This window comes from Jaculus jaculus, chromosome 2 (genome assembly GCF_020740685.1).
Source record: "Jaculus jaculus isolate mJacJac1 chromosome 2, mJacJac1.mat.Y.cur, whole genome shotgun sequence".
NCBI classification, from domain to species: domain Eukaryota; kingdom Metazoa; phylum Chordata; class Mammalia; order Rodentia; family Dipodidae; genus Jaculus; species Jaculus jaculus.
Genome location: NC_059103.1, coordinates 170,531,716 through 170,549,838, shown reverse-complemented (window position 1 = coordinate 170,549,838; position 18,123 = coordinate 170,531,716). Strand labels below are relative to the sequence as shown.

The 18,123-nt window shown below is 38.5% G+C and overlaps 1 protein-coding gene across 3 annotated transcripts in view; it reads left to right on the top strand.

The window, feature by feature from the left end:
• Positions 1-12,140, top strand: part of Rgs22 (regulator of G protein signaling 22) — a 157,196-nt gene extending 145,056 nt beyond the window's left edge. For all 3 annotated transcript variants that reach the window (XM_045144085.1, XM_045144086.1, XM_045144087.1), the window contains 5 exons: positions 3,341-3,499; positions 7,295-7,390; positions 9,532-9,625; positions 10,026-10,075; positions 10,850-12,140. In XM_045144085.1, the coding sequence (XP_045000020.1) occupies positions 3,341-3,499; positions 7,295-7,390; positions 9,532-9,625; positions 10,026-10,030 (354 nt within the window). In that variant the 3' untranslated portion in view covers positions 10,031-10,075; positions 10,850-12,140. The remainder of the gene's footprint in view (positions 1-3,340; positions 3,500-7,294; positions 7,391-9,531; positions 9,626-10,025; positions 10,076-10,849) is intronic.
• Positions 12,141-18,123: the final 5,983 nt, after the last annotated feature.

Below are 18,123 nucleotides of genomic sequence, written 5' to 3'. Positions count from 1 at the left end.
CCTCCCAAGGGCTGGGATTAAAGGTATGTACCACCATGCCTGGGTTATTTATTCTCTTTAAATAATCTTTGCATGTGCTATTGAAATATAAGAAGCTAGTAACTTACATGTGATTTTGATAAAACACAGTAAATAACATTAATAGTATACTTTGACTTTCTATGGTTGCTATTTTTGTCTCTAACTTGTAAAAATACTCCAGTTAATTCCTTCTTCCTTTTATGCCATTCATATTCCTTTTAAAGCATCTGCTACCACAAAATGTGTAAAATATGTGTGTCCTAAAATCTGTATATTTTCCAAGATTGAAGTATTCACATAGCTTATAACGTCAGTGAGAGGAGACTCAAAAGTACATGAACTCACAAAAGGAAAACCATGCCCCTCAGCCTGTGCAACTCACTTCTTTTTAAGATAAATAATAGAGAACATTGACATGACGAACATAATTTATTTGCATTTTAAAAAACCTTTTAGTGATGTTGTTCCTAAAAAATGATCAAGAAAAATAAATTATAATAGAGTAGTAGGGAAGGCCATGTCATGAATTAAGTGATATGAAACAGAGATTTGGACTATGATTGCCCTCGAGCATGGAAAAGGGCCATTATTCCTTAACATTCATTTGCAAGCCAGCTGTGTTCTGAGTCCTCCAGGGATTGAAAGTGGACTCACCATCCAAACCATGCATTAAAACAGGCAAAACTGTGGAGGAGTGATTGAAGACGTGCGAGAGAGCAGTAGAGAAAACATGGTGCCAGAGCTGTTGCATCTGCTGATGACGATAACAGCCTCACCTTGTAGTACTGACAGCCACACTCAGACTTGCCCATCTGTGTCAAAGGCTCGAGTCTGAGGGTTGACGTCTAGAATGGCTGACATCGCCTGTGGCACACGCCTCAGGAATGCAGCCAATAAACTGTATTGGTGCCCTCTAGTCTATGATTTTACCTGATTTCCTAAAGGTGAGTCACGGGAATAGCTTAAGTATGGTCTCTGAAACATCTGGAAATAAAAAATAATAATAATCTTTATTTGGAGTTCTTCATTCCTCCAAATCTACTATTCTTCCTATTTTCTTAGTAGATGTTCAGGAAATGGCATCCTCTCCTACCCAGACCTGCAAGCCAGAGATCGGGTTGCCATCGTCATTCTCTTGCCTCCACATCTCCTCAGTCCCTACAACTCAACCATGTTATATCATTCTCTCCACTTTTCTGCACTCCATATCACTACCTCACTTCCGATCGGCCCGGTCTCATTTACCAAAACTCATGCCCCTGGGCTTTTTCTAAACCAGCTCACGTGCAAGGCAGAGCAAGCTTGTATGTCTCTGGTCACGCCACTTCTCTTCTTCCAAGGTTTCATGTGCTCCCACTGCCCTAGGATGAAGCCCATGTTGCTGCACACCTATCAAGTTACATCTCTTATCACTCCCTGCTATCTCCCCCAGGCTTGTTGAACTGTCTAGAGTTCCATAAAATTTGTGCAGTGTTATCCTCTCTCTCGTATTGGCCCCATCATAAAACTTACCACGTTAAATTCAAAGCAACTGTCCTCATGTCTGACTTTCTCATTGTGATGGCAGGGAATATTTCTTTATTTATCTTTGTGGCCCAAATGCCTGGCGCAAAGTAGACATTTTTTTTAAACCACAAAGTCATGAGGGATGTGTCATGACAAGATCAAATTGGAAAAGAAAGCAGTGTTGAACAAGAGGGTTGAATAATCAAAATTGCTATTCTTGCTTTATCGACAAACATAGCCTTTGCCCTTCCCCACTCCCCACCACCAGGGACCTGCGAATCTCACCACCTGCCAAACATTCACTGCCTTTATGCATGAAAACTGCTGTGCATCTTCTGACCGTGAGCAAGGTTGTTCTATATAGGTTAAAATAGTTTCCTATCCACAATTTAGCTTTTAATGTTCTAAAGGTACAAGGTAATCCTTATTATAATGGTAGACATTAACGTCGGTCTAAATTGCAACTTTTGAGAATGTAGACTATTAGGAAAAATTGTGTCCCAATTGAGGGCCTTTTACTGGAAAGGCTAATATATGAAAATATGCATATTTAGGAACAGAGAATGCCTTGGGTTTTAGAGAGAACTGGGAAATAGGGTCACACGATGGCAAGTAAAGAAGGGGGAGTATTGAAGCTTCAGAAGTTCATACTAAGATGATTCCTTATCATTGGAAGAGAAACTGCTAGCCCAGGCTGACCTGGAATTCACTATGGAGTCTCAGGATGGCCTCAAACTCACGGTGATCCTCCTACATCTGCCTCCTGAGTGCTGGGATTAAAGGTGTGCGCCACCACGCTTGGCTGTATCTCCACATTTTATATTCATACTCCCAAGAAGCTATAGAATTAAATGGCAAACTGTATCTTAAAATAGGTGAATAATTTAAAAATTGTAATATTCATGCATGAAAATGAGGGGTAGTGAATATGCCAATTCAGGACTGCTGATTACTACAGAATTTGCTTTTTAAAAAATTCCCCCTTTTTCCTTTCCCTTTTCTTTAAGAGTTGGCTTAGAGCCTAATGGTTCATTTGTCTTCACAGCATTAGGTAAAGGCTCTTCCTAGCCATAAGATGTTGGGCTTGATTTGATATGGCAATTCCTACCTTCTTGCAAGTAATGCATGCCTGTGAAACTAATGGAAAAACTTGGCATGGAAATTACAACTATTCTTATCTCTACAAATATCACAATTAATCACTTAATGTAAAATGTCCTCATAGAAAGCATTTGTCTAGGATACCATTCTACTTTTTAAATGTTACTTTTCTTGCTCTCACATAAAAGAGAGATTGTATCATTTAAAAGTTACTCAAGATTTATTCTTAGATCTGTAGCTTTGTTTAAGAGCTTTTCCAGAGGCATAATGGTATTTCCTTTCTCTAAAAAAAAGAGAAGGGGGGGGCTAGTTTTCCCTGATAAACTGAATACTTGGAATACTTACATAAGACAGTCAGTGTACAAGTGTGTGGCAGATAAACTAGTATTAAGTTTAAAAAGAAAACATAAATTTCTTATTTAAAAAGACCTAATGGATTCTCTATTAATATAATCAGTTGGTTGGGGAAACAAAGAATAAAGTGACTTAAGTATACTTGATGGGCATGTGTGTATTAAAAGCTTCTTATTGGTAGTAAAAAAACATTTATGATAAGCATGTGCTGAGCTAAACTATGCTAAGTCTGGAGACAATAAGTAAGGAAACATGGTGTATACCAAAGATAGAATAGTTGATATATTATTATGGTAAGTTAGAGGTAAAATTGGTACATTTGTGTAAAGTTGTAATTTGAGACAATTTTGTTTTACAGGTGACGATTTTTGGGGTTCTATTTAAATTTTGGCCACAGTTTTGTGAGTTTAGGAAGAATTTAACTGATGAAAAAATTATGAGTGTTTTAGAGAGAAGACAAGAGTATAATAAGCAGAAAAGGAAAATGTCACTTGTAGATGATGAAAAATTTGGAAAGGTGAGAAAAGATTCATTCTGGATGGTTTCACCCTTAAAAGATAAGGTGATATGTATGAATTTGTAGAAGAATTTGGGCTGGGGAAATAGGCAGAGGAGTTGGGAATTATAGATCTTGGTGACTTTTAAGCCTTTAGCAACAAGCTTCAGACATGTTCTTAAATTCCTCAACATTTACATCAAATGTTGTCTGTTCATGAAAGCTTCCTAAAACCCCTGGGCAGAACAACAGTTTGCAGCCACTAGAATAATATTCCTCCTGTTTCACAAGCATGCTGTTTATTGTCACGGGATTGAAGAGTTTGCATCTGCAATGTTTGCCAAATGGGACTCCTTAAGGATAGCATCTGTCACATTCATCAGTGTTTCCTAAGTACTTATACTAGCATCCAACAACATCTTCATTAGATAATCATGTCATTGACTAGGTTAGGAGATTAATATACAAATATGTGTACTAGAGATAGAATTTTCAAGATTAAAATTACAGGATGACATATTGACTATGAAATGTGTAAATATGAGTGTCAAATTGGTCAGCTTGCTTCCTTTTCTCCAGAAAATCCTGGGTGTATGTTTATAGCATCCATTTTGGATTTGAATATCAAACTAAAAATGTATTTGATTTACCCTCTTATTTGTCTGTATCTCTTAACTACTAACTAATAATGGGTTACAAATTGACAATTCAATATACAAAAGTAGAATTAAAAAAAATTTTATTAGCATTTTCCATGATTATAAAAAAATATCCCATGGTAATTCCCTCCCTCCCCCCCCCCACACACTTTCCCCTTTGAAATTCCATTCTCCGTCATAAAAAGTAGAATTTTTTAATTTAAAAAATGTATTTTTTTTATGAGAGGGGGAAGGAGAGAGAGAATGGCACACCAGGGCCTCCAGCCACTGCATTCAAATTCCAGATGCCTGGACCATCTTGTGTGCATGTATGACCTTGAATGCTTGTCACACCTTGTGTGTCTGGCTTATGTGATCTCAAGAGTGGAACATGGGTCCTTAGGCTTCACAGGCAATTGTCTTAACAACGAAGCCATTTCTCCAGCCCTAGAATTTTTAAAAATATTTTATATTTATTTATTTGAGAGAGAGATGCAGAAGTAGGCAGGGACAGAGAGAGAATGGGCATGCCAGGGTCTCAAGCAGAACTCCAGATGCATTCACCCCCTTGTGCATCTGGCTTACATGGGTCCTAGGGAATCGAACCTGGGTCCTTTGGCTTTGCAGGTGAGTGCCTTAACTGCTAGGCCATCTCTCCAGCCCTGAATTTTTTTTCATTAGGATTATACATCCTACTTTTGCATACTCTATTTTTTCTTTATTTTGAGATAAAGTCTTGTATTGCTAAGGCTGGTCCTAAACTCAGGCCCTGAAAGTGATCCTATTGCCTCAGCCTCCTAGATAGTTAAGACAACAACTACACATTACCTTACCCAGCTACTTTTAAATACTCTTAGATATTATAAATATATTTGTATCACTAGTAATTGCAAATTTCATATATGTTTGGTTTAATGAAAATGTAAGGAAGACCAATAAGGCAGATGTAGATTTTATTTCAAAATTTCATTGTCAATAAAGATGGATAAGTAAATGTGAAAAAAATGAATACAGAAAACCTTTATATAACAGAAAAATACATGCTGAGCCAGGCGTGGTGGCACATGCCTTTAATCCCAGCACCAAGGAGGCAGAGGTAGGAGGATCACTGTGAGTGGAGGCCTGGTCCAGAGTGAAACCCTACTTATAGATAACTGAGGGCATGACTCTTAAGGGCATGACTCTTAACTCTGATGTCAATTTCACCTATCAACTAACAGTAGTATCATTAATCTTACATGGTTTGAGGGAGATTAATTGGCACGACGAGTCTATATAGGCCGTTCAGCCAAATAGTTGTGTGACTTGATCTTTTGAGGCAGCACAGCAGAGTAGGTCTTCTCTCTGGCAGGACTGTCTGGCTTTGAACCCTACCTGATCATTTGTCAGTTCTCTTATCTTGGGCAAATTACCTTACCTCTCCATTGCCTTCTTTTCAGTAAAATGGAGCTAGTTACGAAACTTATAGCACAAAGTAAGCTTTAAAAAAACATGAGACACAGGGCATGTTACAAAGTAAATATTTCATTAACAGTAGCAGTAATTGTTCTTTATAATGGAAATAACAGCTATGTCTTCCATTTTTATTCTTGGTAAGAATTAAATGGAGTTGGATAGTGTGAAGATGACTGGGGAAAGAAAAATCTTACAAAAATTTTCATTTAGTTTCATATCTAGATTACTACCAGTAACTTAAAAATGGACATTGTTCAATTAATTAATAAATTTAAAAAATCATAGAACTAAATAAAAATTTTAGACTTATAAGTGGACAAACAAGGTTAGAAGACAAATTTGAAAACATAATATATGATTTAAGTTATAAAAATAAGTTACAGAAAAGATTAAATACTCTTAACAAAAGCTTGGGCTAAAAGTATTCACAGGCAACTCACAAAGGAAATACAGTAAGTAAGAGCATTAGAAGAAGGATAACCTCTCTGGTGTCCTGAGAGATAAAGCTGGCAAATAAAAAAGTATTGACAATACCTAGTGCTGGTTGAATGTATGAGAAAAAGGCATTCAAATTCATATATTATTGGAGAATAAGGTGAAATCATTTTTTGAAAGGCAGTTTGAAAACATATATTGTTGAAAATATAGATCATTTAAAATTAGCAGACATATTTCTAGAAAGTTATTGTAAATAAAAGAATGAAAGGAGATATATAAACATCACATCATTTCTAATAGTACAGTGTTGAAAATGACCTAAATTTTTTGTTTGTTTGTTTGTTTTTTTGAGGTAGGGTTTCACTCTAGCCCACGCTGATCTGGAATTCCCTATTTAGTCTCAGGGTGGCCTCAAACTCACAGTAATCATCCTACCTCTGCCTCCCGAGTACTGGGATTAAAGGTCTGTGCTACCACGCCCAGCTTAAATTTCTAATAGGTATTAGATATATCCCTTTATTCATCCATGGAAAATTATTACTTTTATTTATGTATTTAATCACTCAACAAGTATCCAAGTGCATAAAACTCTTCAGCAATTGAAAATGGTAATGTAATTTACACATCATGCAACTAAAATTTGAGTATACCTTATGTAACATATGCTGTTCTACAAGCAAACATCTAGTGTTAGGTCCTTCTTACATTCCAGATCTCTTTTCTTTTTTGTGGTTTTTCAAGGTAGGATCTCACTGGAGCCCAGGCTGACCTGTAGTCTCAGGGTGGCCTCAAACTCACGGCGATCCTCCTACCTCTGCCTCCCAAGTGCTGGGATTAAAGGCGTGCACCATCATGCCTGCTCAGTTCTATATTCCTATACAGTGGAATATTTTCACAACAAATTTGCATTAAAAAGCAAATTTTAAAGGAGCACATGTAGTTTGATTCTGTTTTTATAAAACCTGTGCAATAGAATAGTAAAAGAAATATTAGAATTATGGATTATAATCTTATTTTCCTAGTTAAAAGTCTAGAAAACTATTTAGAATGGTTTTTCTTGGCTGCTTATATTGTTGTAGTAAATTATATCATTTATCATATTTATTTCTTAGTGTTTTATAATGATAAGGAAAAATTAAATTTAAAATGACAGTAGTTTGAAACTTCAAGTAGAGCATTCACCATAAAATACTTTTTCAGATGACATTATGACTTTCTAGCTATAAATTTATATTAATCTAGCATTATCCCTTGTTTGGAATAATTTAATTTAATTTACCTTCAGACTGGACTCAAACAGCTTTCAAGTGCTTCAGGATTTGCTTCCAAAACTGATATAGTCACTGGTTCCTTCCTAGGCCAGCAAAGCTATGGCAGACAGGTAAGCAGGCGAGAGGATACCAAGTCTCACTTCCTCTTTAGAGAACTGAGTAGAATACAGTTACTCACTCCTGGGGCAGCGTTATAGCTGTGTTTGTTTGAACATGTGTGAAAATCTAGCAGAGATTGCAAGGGGATGGCCATGAACCTGCAGAGAGCATTAAGTTTTTATCTGATTGTGGACCATAACCAATGAGAGTAACTTCTTGGGTTTTGGTTTTGTTTTTGTTTTTCACGGGGTGCTGGTGATGAAAATTCAGGGCCTCACACATGCTAGGCAAGTGCTTTACCACTGAGCTACATTCCCAGCCCAGAAAATAACTCCTTGATACACATGAAGGTTTTACTTTCAGAAATTGAAATGATAATCTTACTGTAAAAGAGAATATAACAACTGTAATAGAACAAGACAAAATATATATAGATTGTTATTTACATGAAGAAATGACAGAAGAATGCGAAATGCTTAGTCTGAATTTCTTAATTTGTTGGAGTGGTCATAAAATTGGCTAGTACATAACCACCAACTAATCCATTTATGTTTTCATGTTTATAGGTAGCACATTAGCATCAATTCTCTGAAATTTTATGAGTTTAATTTAGATAAATAGATATTTTGGTGACTTGTATTGAAAATGTTTATATCTTAGGATAATAGTAATCTACCAAAACAATCTTTGCTGTGTTTAGGAACGCCAAATAAGTTCAAATACCCAACTGAGATAACTGATAGACTATACATTTGTTATTAGGAGGAGAGAAATCTCTTAATTTTGTGGAAGCATATAATGAAAGAGATACATCATAAAGTGTTTGATATCTAATAATATATTCATTAGCAAGTGATTAGCATTGTTTCAAAAATCAGAATTAGTTTCCTAATTTTTACCTCTTTCTTATAAGTCATTATTACCTTGCTGCCTAAAATTAAGCAATTATTTCCTCTTAGCCTCTTTCTGTTAAGAAGAGGAAAGAAGAGAAGGTGGGGAGAGAGCTGAGTCAGTAAAGTGTTGGCCTCTCAAGCATGAGGATCTAAGTGTGATCCCCAGAACCCATGTTTTTCAAAAGGCAGACATAGTGGTCTCAGAACAGGTAGAAGGGTCCTGAGAAACAATGTCCCTGGAATACACATGCATGCATACACATGTGCTTGTCCACCTGAGCATGTGCATGTACACACACACACACACACACACACACACACACCAAAATGGGAGAAAAGGAAATGATGATTGTAACATTGATATTGAATATGTCATATCAGATAGCTCAAAATTTTTGTAGGAAATTAAGAAGACTTTATAAACCAAAGGTATTTTTAAAATGTACATGTGAATTATTTTTTATTGCTTTTTAAAGTATACATGTTGAATTAATTTAGAAATTTCTAAAATAATAATGTACTTCCATTTGCAAACGTGATTGTCCTCTATATAGATTTATTTTAGATAGATTTTTGCATACAAAGAGTTGTAATTAATCCTACACATTAAGAATTATAATTAACATAAAAGCAAAATTATCCTCCCCCTAAAATATTGGACATTTTATAAGCACTTAAATTCATAACCGAGTTCAGTACATAAAGGTAACTGAGTAACTTTTGATACATTTATAAAGCTTTCTGTGACATTGATTCACTAAGCAATAGTATCATTGTCTTCACTTCCTTCCTTCCCAAGGAAGGAATTTACAAATTTATGCCAAGACTAGAGAGAAGTACCTTTACTTCATAATAACTGTTCTTATGAAAGTGAAGTAAAGTAAGTGATATTTGTAGTGCTCAGTTAAAAAGGTTAAATGTATAAATTCAATTGGTGAAACTCCATCTCATTATAAATTTATGACACATATATTTTTCCTTCTCATTTACTTTTTTAAGACAAAGTATCACTCTATAGCCTAGACTGGTCTGTTACTCGCTACGTATACCAGGTTGCTCTCAAGTTCATGGCAGACCAGCCTCCCAGCCTTGACTGCTGGGGTTCACATGTGAGCCCCCATGCCTGGCTAAGGTGTGCTTTTTCTTGTTAGGTACTATATGCCAATAAAAAGTTGAAATGAAGGAATGCGTTATTTTACCTTCAGCTCATTTCCTGAGGCAAAATCTTTCACAATTAACTCTGAAAATTACTTTTTTAGCCAAGCTGGTGCTACTCAAAATACATAGAAGCCTTGGAACAAGAGAGAGTTCTTCTTAAAATCCAAGAAGAACTGGAAGAAAAGTTGTTCACAGGTAATGTTTGCTACCTGTATGCAGAGTCGCTTTGTGTCTTCTACCAGATGGATTTGAGAGTTCTGGGCCAGTCATTACGTCATGGCCCCTCTTCTCTCTCTATCTTTGTACACACACAGCGTCTCTCAAAGTTTAGGTAAGCCTCCTACTGGTTCATCTATGCCTTTGAAGAATTTGTCTCCCCACAGTATCCAGAGTCGGTTTTCGGTGATGAGCTATCTTCAGCTTTTTGCTTTTTTCTGCTTCTTAACTAACTTTGCAGAATACAGAGGGACTGAGCCTCCCACCTCCTCTGGTTTCCAAGTTATGAGAATGTCCTTGTTCCATCTCTCTGTCTTTGGTATTTCTCTGCTGTGGTGGCAAGGCAAAGATCCCTCCTTACCACTTCCTTCTTTTCCAGATTAACAGCATTTATGCCAGTGATCACGGCCTGTAGCTGAGAGATGCAAGGTAAGCCCATCTGCGAGCTGCCCAGTCCCACCACGTCCATTAGCACACGCCCATGCGTAAGCACACCTACACCCATGAATCGCAGGCACATGCACCCATTTCCACACACATAACAAACCAATGGTTAGGGACATCTTGTCTTCTGTCTGAGTGACAGTCTCCTGAGAAGCACTTCCCCTGATCATTACCTGTCAGTCCTTGTCTTCCCTGTGGGTAGAAGAACGGGCCCTGGCTCAGTTTTCCCATCTTTTGCTAAGCTGGAAGTATGGGACAGGAACAAAATAAAGCCAGAGTGCCTCTCCCATATAGATCCTGTTGTACCTATCAAGTTTTGATTGGATACTAATGTTACAGTTTAACAAGCCCTTTATAAAGCAGTCTAGAGGCTAACACAGTAAATAAGCAAGCCCAGCTAAAATTCCCTTTCCTCTTATCACTTGTACTACAAATTAGCTCTCAAGTTCATGGCAGACCAGCCTCCCAGCCTTGACTGCTGGGGTTCACATGTGAGCTCAAAATCCTTAGTTTCTTAGTTTCTCAAAATCCTTAGTTTTCTAGTTCTCGGGAGGGCTTATTTTGAGGCATCATGTACTTACTCTGGTCATTTGTTCTCTTCCAGTTTGCCCATGCTGCTTCTCCCTCCTCTCAATGCCCTCAACATTTAGCATACCACTTTTTTGACCCTATGACAGCTCTTGTAAATTTTCAAATTGTAGTTTGATATTTCTTTCTTTCTCTACATCTTTGTTTCATCCAAATGTTTTTATTTTGCAGGGATTCTTTAAATCAAATTTAACTGACATAAGAAGCTCACGTGGCTGGCTTTTTGGATGATCTTCATTAGTTTAGAACAAAAGGACTACTAGCTAGGTTAGAAAAACCAAAATGTTTTGCTTATCACAGTCCTTAAGGAAGATTAATGTTATGCCCCTTGTGTAATTTTCAACAAGTACTTCTTGCACACTTACTACATTTGTTTATATTCTGATATATTTAGTAGGTAATAAGAGAATGTGAATATTGCTAGTATGTGAACTTAAAACATAAGAGCTTTCCATGTCCAGCCCTATATGACAGATGGATGTTGAAGCAGCATTTCGCACATGGTAGTACACATAGACTTCTCTGACATGGGCTAATACTCATGGGTCATGCGAACCTGTTCACTTGTTCATAGAAAGTACTGGGAATCTCCATCTGTATCCCACACCTGAGTTATTCTGACACAGATATTCCACAGAATAATCTGATGTAAAGTGTTAAAGTAGCAAGAAAAGTGCTTCAAAAGATAGAAAGCCCTCTTTATCTATACACCTTTCTATACTTGTTTCTGGAGGAAAAGGACCTGAGAGGTCATTACTGGCTTCCTAGTTCAGGAGCTCCAAGGATATGACTTAAATGATCGGATTAGCAACACAGATTAGCACACGCTCAGAAGACATTTTTAAAGTTGAAACTGCTATTCCAAATTCCCTAAGAAGTTAGAACTTTTATATGTGGAACTGGGGACATGGCTCAGTCAGTACAGTGCTTTCTGCACAAGCATGAAGACTTGGGTTCGGATCCCCAGCACTCAAGCCAGCATGGTGGCACACACTTGAAGATCATGGAGGTGTGCTGGCCAGCTTGTCTAGCCAAGTCAGGGAGCTCCAGCGCAGTGAGCGACCCTGCCTTTCTGGCCTCTGCACATGTAGGCTGCTAGCACCTCCCCTGCGTAGCAACCCAGATTTTCTCTAGATGCTTTGTCAAATTATCTCTAGTTGTGAACCCAGTAGTGCTTTATGCTTAGTCATTGTCAATTATTGTTGTTGGAAAGATCTGATCAATAGAATCTTGAAGCTAGTTTCACATCGTATACTTTTGTAAGCATTAACTTTTTAAAGCATCAGTCCTGCTTCTTCATAGCACAACTGCCAGTCCCTTCTCACCAACGTGGGCCCATTTGCTTTAGTCAGTATTTTGCATCCACTTAAATAATTTCTGTTCTTTTATGTCACTTTTGAAAGCATGGTGTTTAACTGAGATGTTCAACCAATGTTGCATTAGTAAAACTCAAAGTATTTAATGTAGTATGTATTATATTTTAGGTACACTTTGTCTTAGTATCTCTTGAGTATATACATATATCTAAGTAAATTCTACTTGTGCCCTGTTTTGGCATTTAACATGTGTCTTGATTTTATGAGTTCTCTTAACAAAAATTACTTCACTTTTACAAGTCATGGGTTTGGGGCTGGAGAGATGGCTTAGTGGTTAAGGCTAAGGATCCAGGTTTGACTCCCCAGAACACATGTAAGCTAGACCCACAAGGTGATGCATGCATACAAGGTGGCACATGCATACAAGGTGGTGCACACATCTGGAGTTCGACTGCAGTGGCTAGAGGCCCTGGCATGCCAATTCTCTCTCATAAAAAACCAAATAAATAAAATAAGTTCTGGGTTTTAAAAATATAAAAATGTTACCTATATCATGTCAACTTATATACTTTAAAGCTTGAAAAAATTGAGCTCATACTTTAGCATATTATTTTGGGTTAAAAAATGTATTTTGAGTGAAGGAACACATAAATAATTTGGCCATTTGGGTTGGATTGAGCTATGTGTAGCAAATTATTGTTAAATGTATAACATATATCATTCTATAGTCCTTAAACATGCATCATTTTCATTTCTTGTATAATTGAAAACTATAGTACATAATTTGAGTACATTTTATTAATTGTCATACTCTTTAAAATTACAATGAAATTTCTTCCTCAAAAAAAAAAATACATCAGGGGCTGGAAGAGAGGGCACTATGGTTAAAGGCACTTGGCCTCCATTTGATTCTCCAGTACCCACATAAAGCCAGCTGCACAAAGTGGCACATGCATCTGGAGGTTCATTTGCAGTGGCAACAGACTCTGGAGTGCCCATATTCTCTCTCTCTCTCCTCCCATTCTCAAATAACTAAAAATAATTTTTAAAAATATATCGAAAGCTGAGCATAGTGGCACTCATCTTTAATCCTAGCACTCAAGAAGTCCAGGTAGGAGGATCACCATGAGTTCAAAGCCAGCCATGGGCTACAAAGTGAGTTCCAGGTCAGCCTGGACTAGAGTGAGACTCTGCCTCAAAAAAAAAAAAAAAAAAAAATCAATCAACAAATATCCAGTGATTCAGCATAATTAGATTCTAGTTCTAACTTAAGGCTATTTATTTAATCTTTTTGAATCTCAGCTTACTTTTTTCCTAAGGGCCTTTTTCTAGCTCTTGATTTTTTTAACTTTTTACTGGCAGTTTTCATAAGTATAGACAATAAACCATGATAATTCCCGCCCTCCATTTCCATTCTCTCACTCTCAAATTCAACCTCCATCAAATCCCCTCCCCCTTCCAATTAGTCTCTCTTTTATTTTGATGTCATCATCTTTTCTTCCTGTTATGATGCTCTTGCGTAGGTAGTGTCAGGCACTGCAAGGTCATGAATATCATAGCCATGCATTTTGTGTCTGGAAGAGTGCATTGTAAGGAGTGTTACCTTTCCTTTGGCTCTTACATTCTCTCTGCCACCTCTTCTGCAATGGACCCTGAGCATGAGGAAGGTGTGACAGAGATGTTTCAGTGCTGAACACTCCTCTGTCACTTCTTCTTAGCACTATGTAAGTGTTGAATCTTTGTTTTCTTTGTTTTATTTTGTTTTTTTTCACAATGGGTTCTCCCTCTAGCCCAGGCTGACCTAGAATTCACTATGTAGTCTCAGGGTGGCCTTGAACTTACAGCGATCCCCCTACCTGTGTCTCCCGAGTGTTGGGATTAAAGGCGTGTGCCAACATGCCTGGTTTTCTTTGATTTCTTTGAACATACCATAGTCATTCTTTTGAATTCCTTGGCATTTCATCTAAATCAGGCTCCCTAGAAGCCATTTCTGTTAAATTTATAATTTTTGGTGGAATTGCATTGTTTTGTTTTGTGTGTTGCTTGTATTATAATGTAGAGATGTTTATATCTTGAGTTAATTCAATGCTTGAGATTATCTGCTATATTCTTAGATGTGCAAATCCAAAGTTATATCTTCAGGGTAGAAGCCTAAGAGGCTAGGAGTGGCTCTTCTATTACTTCCAGAGTGACAGCAGGAGGGACCCAGGCCGTTGGATGTGCCTGCCATACAAATGTCCTAGTATCTTATTAACAACAGTGTCTCCTTAGATTTTAGTCATTGCTGCTGGGTCAAAGAACGAGGCTAGGTAGAGATGTGCTAGGGTTCTGGTTACTTAGACATGAGAACAGTTTAAGGTGAAATAGTGTGAGGACTGGCATTAATTTTGAAAGAAAAATAGAGGTGGCTAAGGTATCTGGGAGAGGGAGGTTGGGTACTTTGGGTTTTCACAGATATTAGAAGTGGTTAAATCTATGGAAGGTTGTAGTTGAGAATGATGGGAAAGGATGGACAGGGTGTGGAAAAGGGGTAAGAAAAATTGTAGAAAGATTTCAATAGTATGCTGGGTGGAAAAAATAGAGAACAATTCTAAAATCCAACTGAGTAATACACACACACACACACCAAAAAATAAATAAATAAATAAATAAATAAATAAACCAACATGGAATATTCATGCACAAGTGGGGATTAAAATAGACAGGCAAACTAACAAAGCCATAAACTGGCTGGGTACATTGGCTCACACCCTTAATCTTGTCAACTGGGAGTCTGAGATTCCTGGTCTTTAATGGGTTCCAGTCAGTCTGGGCCTGAGTGAGACCCTGCCCCCAAGAAAGGCAAAAGAAAAAGACATAAAAAGGCAATATAAATTAAGAAATATCAAAAGTTGACCCCAAAACACCACTTATTTAAAAATGGCAAAGCTGACCCAACAAAAGTAGGTGAATCAAATATAACACATCAGTATTTTTGTCCAAGTGAGCTAGGGTTGAATTCTTTCCCTACCTGGGAGTTTTTAGCAACCTGCCCTGAGTGAAGGTGCAATTAGCACTTCTAGTGCAGGCCTGTATTCTCGGCTTTGGCGCAGGTATTGCCCAGTGTAAGGCAGCTGTTACCTTCGGGGATGGCCTCCTGTCTCACTACATTGAATACCCAACTGCTTCTCTCTCTGTTGCGCTATGGGCTTGGCTAGTCTAGAGGCCATGTTTCTAACTCCTAATACATGAGTCCAAGAATATAATGTATAATAGTGGACTTTGTTAATCTGTCTGCAGGCCTATTCCTCAATGAGAAAATGTTTCTATATTAAAATTAGGACCTTCGATCAAAGGATGAACATAAAAACTCAACATCTGTGCCATTTCCTTTTCTAGAGTGAAATACTTAGCTTGCTGCCTAAGAGCATTTGGCTGGGGGTCAAGTGTTGTTCGAAAAAGTTCCCAGAAGGAGGTTAATTCTCTATCAGATCTTTGTAGCAAACACCTCTCAGAGGGCCCGAAGCCTGCCAGGTGCGGGAGTTGGCTACATAATTGACAGCTGTCAGACCTTTCCCCCACACAGTGGCACAGCAACAGCTGCCCAAGACCGACAGGGAGGAGGCAGGATTGGAACCTGTTTCCTGATTGGAACATGTTTCCTGAGCCTGCTGTGACTGTGACTGTGACTGTGAATGCTGCTGCTGTCTTTCTTGCAACTCGTTGAGGCTCTCAGCCACAACTTTCAGCTGCACCATTTTTGGGAACTGTAAGAGGTGACTACTCTGAGCAGGCTAAGAGCCGTCCCTTCTAGGTCCTGCCCTACCCTCGGTGCTGTGGCCTGGGCCCCAATAAGCCTCATGTGATTGGTCCATTGCCTAGTTGTGGTCCTTATCATGGACTGAATGGAATGAGCCAGTAACACAAAGAGCAGGCAATTCCAGGGCTGCCAGCCACAGGCACAAGAGCAGCAGCAGCTAGAAGGTGGCTGAACTGCTTTGGGGGGTGGCTGGGAGCAGAGACTGCAGTGAAGGGCTGTGAAGAACGGAGACTATTGAAAAGCTGTGAACGCTAGCCACTGGAAGAGTCTCAGGACGCTGCTGAGTTCATGAAGAGTTGAGGGACCTGACACGCCAGGCCTGGAGCCCTGACACCAAGAGCTGAGAGTCCCAACACTGTGAGCCCGGGCTAAACATTAACAGCTGTGTGTCGGGCCACAGGTCCTTAAAGCCTAGAGCTATAACACAGAATAGAGTCCCCACAGCCTAGTCAGGAGACCATGAAGGGAGTTGTACTTGGCTAGGCACAGTTTTCATCTGAAGAGAGCAAAGGTAGCCTCCTCTGACTGGTTGCTTGCTACAAAACAAATATACATGCCTAGTTAAAACAATTCAGTAGTACATGATGAGGTTAGTTGGTAATATCCTTGTTAGCCCATTGTAACAGGGATTTATGTTTTCAACATCTCTTTCCTTTGAGTAGTAGAATTTCAAGTTTTAGCCATGCCTGTAACCACCTTAACCGTACTCATTGCCATTTCTCAGTCTACTACACAGGAAGATATGACCCTCTGAGGAAGTTTAAGCCATGGGGATATGTACTGAAATGTGCATATCCATTCAAGTATGTTTCTTTCCTGTCAACTTGGTAAGGGTTGTGCTGGCTGTCATGCTTCCACTACGTAGATGAACCATCCCAGGAATTATGGAGCCTGGGTCCTCAGATTCTCCTAACAGTGCAGAGTACCTCACTCTGCACTGTTAGGAGACAGAAAGTCAAATCCTTCTCTTTTTGAGCTGCTGTATTTTTTATGCCTTTTTTGTTATAGCATCTTATCCTTAACTAATGCAAAAACTACTCCCATGGGGCTGGAGAAATGGCTTATTGGGTAAAGTGCTTGCCTACAAAGCCAAAGGACCTAGGTTTGATTCCCCAGAACCCATGTAAGCCAGAGGCACAAGGACCACAAACATCTGGAGTTCGTTTGCAGTGGCTGGAGTCCATGGTGTGCCCATTCTCTCTCTCTCTCTCTCCCTTTCCCCCTCTCTCTCCCTCCCCCTGCCCATTTCTCTCTAACATACACATAAATAAGAAAAATAAAAATCACTTCCATGTGTGGGGTACTACCATAACATAAACATAAAATATGTGGTACTTAGGCAATAAAAGTGGTGACTTTTGTAGTATTCTGGAAAAATAGCTGGTACAACTGGTACTTCTGCAAGCCTGAGGGCAGACCATGGGCATACTGTACCCACAGCTTTCTAAAGTGAAGGTTAAAAATGTCTATGCGTGTTTGTTTGCTACCCCTTGCTTCTTTTAGCTCATTTAGGTATCCAAGAAATATATCAGGCAAAAATTAACCAACACACAAGTAGAAATAGAAGGAAAAACAGCTTGTCCAGGGAAGACGCATTCTGTATCTGTGGCTGGCAATTAAAATTGATGCAAAATCTAAGAATTTGAATCCTTAAAGTTTGGAAAGTCAACTACAACTGTGCCCATGAAGCCGAACCTCTGGTCATTGTCCTTTTCAAAGGCATCTAAGACTTTTCACCTTTATGGCGGTGGCCCTATAACCAAGGCCAAAGTAAAAATACTGACATTTTATTCCTAGCAAAATAAAAAAAGTTGGCATGGGTAAGTACTCAGAAGAGATTCTGACTTGGAACTGACCTATAGCGTAAACAGCTCACTAAAATTTGATGGAATTATATTCTCAACAAAACCCTAACCTGGCATGAAGAGCCTGTAATTTTGCAATCTCTAAAAACTGCTGCTGACTAGAAGCAGGACCTAACAGGGCATCTTCACAATTCCTGCACAGAAGATGAATGGTGACAACTGGGTGTTGTCCACCCATCCTGTTTCAAACTATCATAATAAAGTTTTTGACTCTACTCCAGTTTGCCATCCACCCCCCCCTCAGCTCTCTACCTTACAAACATGACCAAAGTCTCTGGTACACTGATGGCTTCCTCACCTGTCCTTGACACTTACATGTTGTTCCTTGGCTACTATAGCATCATGTCTGTGGGATTTTTCAGATAGAGGTGTTGCAAGGCAAATATTTAGCATGACATATCAAATATGGAGTGTTTAGCAAGAAGAGTTTAAAAATTACAATGTTGCTAAATAGGGTGGAACTTC